The following is an 8,107-nucleotide window of genomic DNA, read 5'->3' as shown; positions in this document are numbered from 1 at the left end:
AAGTTTCAAATATCTTCCCTTCAGTCTGAAGGCATCTGTCAATAAATGTAATAAAACATATAAATGGACTTAAAGACAAAAACCATAATTTTATCTCAATAGATGTAGAAAAGACCTAGAAGCCTTCTAACTGAAGTTTGGCGTATTTGACTTAAAACCCTCTCAATGGGAGGGAACTCATGGGTGGCACTGTAAACTCAGCCAAAAATAGATGGCAGGAGAGGACACAGATCCTAGAGAAAACCTATCTCTTCCATATCTCAAGACAAATGAAACTTCTTACTATAGGCTAAATATTGATCCTTACATTTACAGACAAGCAAAATGTACAGCACTCATCAAAGAAGCTTCTTTTCGAAACAGATGGAGGCTACTGCAGAGTTGCACATCTGGTCAGAGACAAAGAACATATGTTTGAGAGATGCTAAGTACTGGTGACACATCTACAGTTGAACCTCTACAACTAAGGCTCATGGAACATAGCGAAATAAGGGGCAGAGAGAAAACTCATGTATCTGTCAACTCTCACCAGTAAAGCTTCCTTATACAGTAGGGTGGGATGCACACAGAAGGCCACAACTGGCCAAGTTTTAAAGAATAAAAGACTGTAGAATGTAGGATAGGACTCTTATATGGAACCTCATCCACCCACAGATCAGAAACCATGTGGAAGAGGGCATGGAAAGAGTGTAAGAACCAAGGCTGGTTGATGAACACAGGGAAGCAGAAGCTTTCAGGCCACTGGAAGCTTGCACATGTGAACTTGTGGCAATGGTGGCATCAAGCACAGGACCCATGTCAACTCAATTAAACAAGGGCCCAGAGAAATAGGTGGTGGGCCAGCTCTAGGCTGAGAACTATTGGAGACTGATTGCTGCTGGGAAGGAAGAGTATGACTTACATACGATCACTAGATGGGCTGATCAAACACCAGCAGGTGCATTTACACTGAAGGACATTTGGGTACAATTGCCTGAATGAATAGGGCTTAGCCTGTATAATGGAACGCATGAGGTTCAGTGGGGGGATGAGGGAGACACGGATGGGGGAGGGGAGCATCACTTTTCCCTCATTTGTTAAATATTCAGATTTCCTATTTTATGACTTGTTTATTCAAAAACTGTGATCTGTTTGTCCTTTTCTTATTGGTCAAAAAGGCCTTATAGAATTAGAACAAAAGGTCTAAGCAACTGAAGAAGCACAAAAATAAATGTAAAGAAAGCTAGAGGGAATTCTAAATGCTGTTTGCCCTCAATACAAGTTTCAAATATCTTCCCTTCAGTCTGAAGGCATCTGTCAATAAATGTAACAAAACATATAAATGGACTTAAAGACAGAAAACATAAGTTTATCTCAATAGATGCAGAAAAGGCCTGGAAGCCTTCTAACTGAATTTTGGCATATTGGACTTAAAGCTCTCTCAATGGGAGGGAACTCATGGGTGGCACTGTAAACTCAGCCAAAAATAGATGGCAGGAGAGGACGCAGATCCTAGATCTGAACATTAATTCATATGTATACCTAGGAGCTGCTTGGAAGGGAACGCAGTACCAGATGGAAGAGACCATCCTTAGAGCGACAAACATGCCATATAGCACTTATCAAAGAAACTTCTTTTTGCAACAGATGGAGGCTACTGCAGAGTTGCACATCTGGTCAGATACAAAGAACATACGTTTGAGAGATGCTCAGTACTAGGTGACACATATACAGTTGAACCTCTACAACTAAGGCTCATGGAACATAGCGAAATAAGGGGCAGAGAGAAAACTCATGTATCTGTCAACTCTCACCAGTAAAGCTTCCTTATACAATAGGGTGTGATGCACACAGAAGGCCACAACTGGCCAAGTTTTAAAGAATTAAAGACTGTAGAATGTAGGATAGGACTCCTATATGGAACCTCATCCACCCACAGCTCAGGGACCATTGTGGAAGAGGGCATGGAAATAGTGTAAGAACCAAGGCTGGTTGATGAACACAGGGAAGCAGAAGCATCCAGGCCACTGGAAGCTTGCACATGTGAACTTGTGGCAATGGTGGCATCAAGCACAGGACCCATATCAGCTCAATTAAACAAGGGCCCAGAGAAATAGGTGGTGGGCCAGCTCTAGACTGAGAACTATTGGAGACTGATTGCTGCTGGGAAGGAAGAGTATGACTTACATACGATCACTAGATGGGCTGATCAAACACCAGCAGGTGCATTTACACTGAAGGACATTTGGGTACAATTGCCTGAATGAATAGGACTTAGCCTGTATAATGGAACGCACGAGGTTCAGTGGGGGGATGAGGGAGACACGGATGGGGGAGGGGGTCTATATTTGATTAACAACTGTTGCATACAATTACAGAAGCTAAATAAATATATATAAATGTAAAAATAACATACCATGAACTTTCAAGGTACAAAAGGAAGTTAACAATATCTGTTTCATATTTATCAAGTAGGAAAAGTTAATAATATACTTGGATAAAAGTAAAAAAAAATGTTAAATTTTTTAAAAAGCAAATTTAATCTCTACCCTCACAAAGCATTGTGGGCAAAGCAAATGGAAGTAAACTTTTATAGCATACTAAATTTGTGGTAATATTCATCCTTTACCCCCATTTTTACTGAGGTACTAAGAAACATTCTTTTTAAAATATTTACTTTGGGTCATTGGATTTCTTTCCTTTTATTTGGCAAGAAGCAGCCAAATGTGCATATTTTGTGCATTCATTAGATTTTGAAGAATACACCTCTGCCAAGTTTAAGAGCCATGTGCAAGATGATGAGCAGCCTAGAGAAGGCACTGTAAAGGTAAAGGAGGAAGTAACAGAATTGGTACTATTAAATGCCAGCATTCCCAGTTATGTAAAGTGTTTCAGGTAAAGGTCTACAAGATGTCTGTGTGCTTCTGTGTGTCATGCCTAGGTAATCTGTGCAGAGCGTGTAACTGAGCATTTCTTAAACACAGAACTGTAAGGCAGAAACACCTTAATTTAGTTCCCAGCACCCACATGAAGGCTAACAACTGTCCGTAATTCCAGTTCCACAAGATCTGTCACCCTGCATGTATTCTGAATTCCATGGCCATTGTGTGACATGGGTACATTTATATACACACAGGGAATATACTCACACATAAAAATAAAAAAAATAAAATATTTTTAGCACAACGAATAAATCTGTGACCTAAAATAGTAAAATTGAGATCACTGTAATGTATCTTAACCACATGCAAACAAAATTACTAATTGTGAAATTAAGGATTATCCTTCCCTCTGTGGATTTTAAGTTATTAACTCCATGAATTTGAGTGAGTTTTTTAAAAAATTGCAACAAATTTTAAGACATACCTTTCCCAGAATTGAGCAAGATCTGAAGTTCAGTCTGTCCATCTGGATTAAGTCTCTCTGCAGTTTTAGTTATAGATGTTTCACTAGAAACTAGAGAATTGCTTGATCCTATAAGAAAAATAGATTTTAAATATCTACATTTTGATGCATAGAAAATTATTCATGGTTGGTAATGGTGTTATTTAGTATTACAAGCACAGAAGACAAACAGCTTACCTTTTCGTATGGAGAAGAGGACACTTGACCCTTCATTGTCTTTTAGATTAGCTGACTGTATTACTATATTAGGTTCCACCACTGCTTCATCATCCAGAGAAACGGAGTAATTCTCCATTTGTTTAATAAGCCTACATAGAATGCAACAAAGCAACTAAATATGTTGTCATCAGAGGTATGTTATTTCCCACATTATGGTAGAAAAGGCAAGAGCACAAAGGTCATGTATCAGAATGACATTAATGATCACCTGAGAAAAATAACTGTTTCTCTTCAACCAGAGTCTCACTTTATTATATCTGTTTTTTAAAAGTTATGACATGAGCTAAAGGGACAGCTCAACTGTTATGAACACTGGATGCCCTTGCAGAGGACCCAAGTTTAGTTCCCAGAACCTACATAGTGCCTAACAGCCACCTCTAACTCCAATTCCAGGGGATCCAAAGCCCTATTCTGGCCTCTGGATGCTTCTGTGGTCATTTCATGCATGGGTGCACTTACATACATGCAGGCAGAACACTCATACACATAAACTAAAGTTAAATAAAAATTTTAAAAGTTATAACATTCCACTAATTGAACTTTGGACATAATTCGAGAAAATGTGAACTCAAGAATTATTCTTAAGATTTGCTGATAGAAATAATCTGTCATTATGAGGCCCTCCACGTAGAAAGGTGGTGCTACCACCCAGCATTGGATGGATGTGCTCTTCTAGTTCTTTGTGTGGTAGTAAAATTGAGCTCCATTCATTCAGTTCTCCTCTCACTCACTGAAGTGACTGTTCAGATGCATCCACAGAAGAATGGAGCTCTGAATTCACTGCCTTGACTGTGACGTAAACACTGCAAGTTCTCACAATGTTCTTTTCTACTTTGGCTAAGCGCAGAGAAAGAGACAGAATGGGGCTGGTGGAAGCTGACAATTTGGTGTTCTCAACAAAACAAAACAAAACAAAATTCCCAAGCTCCTTTTCTTGTTTCCTGTAGAAATCTTCTTACAATTTATTAATTTGCCTAAACAAAACCTCTGTGTATAAGATTATCAGTCTAGCTTTCTCAGAAATAAGATGATTTAATCAAAATCAATTGTTCCATATTGTCTTTATTTCTATCAAAATATATTTTTGCTCATCCACGATTTTTAAAAAAATATTTTATTTATTATTTTATTTTATGTGTACAAGTGTATTGCCTGCATGTATGTGAGTGCACCCGTGTTGTGCAATGCTGCGGAGGTCTGAAGAGGGCTTTGGATTCCTTTGGAACTGGAGTTAAGGACGGTTCGTAGCTGCCATGTGGGTGCTGGGAATTGAACCCAGGTCCTCTGCAAGAGCAGTCAGTGCTCTTAACCTGCTGAGCCATCTCTCCAGCCCCTCATCCATGATTTTTTAAGAAATTTAAATTTAGAGATTGTTTATTAAGAGAAGGAAATCATCGATCGCTATGGAAACATCCCTCAGCTTCTCTATTTCAGATTGAAATGGCAAAACCAACTCCATTTTGCTCTAGCTGACTTTTGTTTTACTTTATTTTTGCCCAGCCAACCCCACTGCAGCCAGTCAGGTAGGACGTCTCATGCAGGCAGTTTCAGGAGTATGTTGTTTCCACAATACTGGGAAACTCACAAGTAACCAGGTAGCACATCCAGGTTAGCACGTCCTCCCACCCAGCCTAACCAAAACTTGTTAACTGAAAACCTCTTTGTTAACTGACCTGTCCCTGGTCTGGTGTAACTATAGTGATCTGATGTAGCTATGGTTATTGATTTTGTGGTTTTAAGCTTTATAAACCCTGCCTTGCTTCTGCTTGGGGTCAAGAAGCCTTTTGGGTGTTAGCACGCCCCCCACCAACTATTAATGAAGGACTCCTAATTCGACCATTCCTAAGATGCATTCCTCTGCATGTCTCACTCAGTATTACACAATGTTTTTTTCCCTTTTTTACATGATTCATGAGTTTTCAGCAATTTGTACTATGTACTTGCCACTTAGGGGATAAGATTAATTCCCCAGAACTGCTTTCATCAGGAGGCATATCTAACAAAATCACCAGATAGATCATTATTCAACTTAACAACATCTGATTATTTCCTACTAAGAAGCATTTAGACACTGGGGTGCATGAGGAGTACCCCCAGGCATTCAAACATGGGAGAAAAAATGTGCCACATATGGCGATGTTAACCACATTCACAAATACCTTTAAAGTGTTCCACTTATAGCTACTTCTAAGGGCATTCATCCCACACAGTCGGTTTTTCTCTCCTGTATGATTAGGCTAATATATATGGACCTTAGAATAGTCTGTCTGATTCTACAGGCAACCATCAATCAGGTATGCATGACTAAAATAAACCAATTATTTCATTTGTGAATTTTGTAGTTAGTTTGTCTGAAACTCATAATTTAGGGGTTAAAAATATGAGGTCATTCTATCATTGAAAGGCCAAATGAAAATGAAAAAGAGGCAAATAATTCCTGCTGAGAATAAGGAAGGCCCCACAAACATTTCTACTGAAAACTGCAAAGCTGCCTTGGCATCACTGCTATCTCCCTCCTCCAAGGAAGGCCTGATACCACACAATTGGCTCTGTTATGATCCTGTGCTTGGGTTCACAGGAGACCTAGTATATCTCTTTGCAGTATATCTCAATTTGGTCAGGATAACTCAAGTGGGTAATTAAAGAAGGCCAGTTGGAGCAGAAAAGTGAAATGTGTGTACATAAAGTGGATAGTGTTAAGAGAGTCTTATATCTCCCAACCCAGTGACTAAACACAATTTTTACCTTTGATATAAAAATAGAAACAGGGTTATAGATCAGCCTTTGTAACCAGTATGTAAATGAAGAAGGGAAACCCTGAAGTCCTCTATTTTATCATATCACCCCACCATCAGAAACCCTGTTCATAGCTTTAGAGTACTGTCTACCTGGGCATTCCGCCTTCTTCAAATTTAGAAAAGGAAAATGAGCACTAGAGAACCTTAGCATGACAACTTGACATGGTTGAAGCTGCGTGGAGTCTTTCCTCCCCATCATTCTCCTACCTTTTACTCTTATCTTTCTTATTTTTCACTTTCCCCCATAAATAAATGGACTAGAAGGGAATTCAGTAGCTGAGGGACATAAAGGAGAAACTATGAGTGAAAGAAGAAAGAAGCCAAGATGCAGTGGGTGGCTGGAGCCCTGTGCCTCTGAGAGGCCCCTCACACCTGGGCCTAGCTCGGGCTGGAGCTGGAGAACCAGGGCTGCTGTCAGCAAAGTTTACTTCCTTCCCTTGGAAAGAGAGTCAACAGTGATCTTTGCTGGCATCTCATCAAGTGTACAGTCGCCCCTCAGTTTTCACAAGGGATTGGTTCTGGCCTCTCTGTCCCCATGGATATTGAAATTTGCCAATGCTCAAACATTTATATGAAATGATGTAGTATTTGTCTATATTGATGCATTTATTTCTGTATACTTAAATGATATTAGGTCACTTATGAAGCCTAACAATGTTAATTCTGTGTAAATCCCTACTATATTGTACTACTCAGAAAATGATGAGAAAAGTGTATACATGGTCAGCTCAATTTTGTGAATGTTTTCAACCCATAGTTGGTTGAATCATCCACACAGAAGCCATCCATACAGAGGACTTAACTGTATTCTTCTGAGTACTGTAGGGTTGGTGGCAGAAGTGAAAATTTTAGCTAAGTTGATGACAGAAGCATCAGAGTCCAGGAGAACTTCTGTGAATACCACGTGATACAGGTTAAACTGAAGACAATAAACAGAAAATAACTGACTGGAAACAGAGTGAGAAAAAAGAGCTCTGAGAAGCAAAAGATAAGAAAATTGGTTGGGTAGTTTTATACTTCAGTATAATGGTCTTATTTCTCCTCTAAGCACCTTTTTGTAAAGCTATTAGAATATTATTCAGAAGCCATACAATTATCTTTCTCCCCATATCATAAGCCAGTATAATTCATAAGTGTTCATCGTTAGAAAGGTATTGGCATTTGTGTCATGACCTGTGTGACATTCTCAGATGAATCTTACATTTTTTTCCCTCAGTTTTCCTGCCAAACACATCTAGTATCGGGGGGTCTCTGGTTCTCATTTGCATTTTCACTGAACATAGACTCTGGACCTTATGGCCACATCCTTTCCCTGCTTTAGGGGAAAAACAAGAGGTATCTGGATTCCAACTGAGAAGGGTCCAAATTCCTCTTAAAATCTGGTCACAAAATATACCGATAAAACTGTACAACCTCTGCCAATGTCTCTCAAGAGTTGCAGTTTTTTGATTGCTTTGTTTCACATGCACGGGTCCTCTTTCTACTTTGATGGCTTAACCCTAATTGATGCTGGGTATATGCATTAGAAAACTGAGAATTATGTGAAGGAATTTCTCTTAAGGAAAGAAGAGGTCATGCAAGTCATGATTATGTATGAGATGTTGATTCTTCATGATATTCAAAGACAATATAATCTAAAAGCTCACCAACAGTCTTGATTAGGTAAAAGCTCACTCACTGTGATAGTTAATTTTTTCATTTATTTA

General features: G+C 39.1%; 1 protein-coding gene across 1 annotated transcript in view; it reads right to left on the bottom strand.

Annotated features, from left to right (window-relative positions):
• Adgrg7 (adhesion G protein-coupled receptor G7) overlaps positions 1-8,107 on the bottom strand; it is a 67,871-nt gene that overhangs the window by 36,802 nt on the left and 22,962 nt on the right. The window contains exons 7-8 of the mRNA XM_008848489.1: positions 3,562-3,692; positions 3,346-3,453 (exon numbers count right to left, since the gene is read on the bottom strand). Coding sequence (XP_008846711.1) covers positions 3,346-3,453; positions 3,562-3,692 — 239 coding nt within the window. The remainder of the gene's footprint in view (positions 1-3,345; positions 3,454-3,561; positions 3,693-8,107) is intronic.

The sequence above is a fragment of the Nannospalax galili genome, unplaced genomic scaffold (assembly GCF_000622305.1).
Source record: "Nannospalax galili isolate Female #2095 unplaced genomic scaffold, S.galili_v1.0 scaffold1184, whole genome shotgun sequence".
Taxonomy (NCBI): Eukaryota; Metazoa; Chordata; class Mammalia; order Rodentia; family Spalacidae; genus Nannospalax; species Nannospalax galili.
The sequence above is the reverse complement of the archived record's forward strand: the minus strand, read 5'-3'. Positions and strand labels throughout refer to the sequence as shown.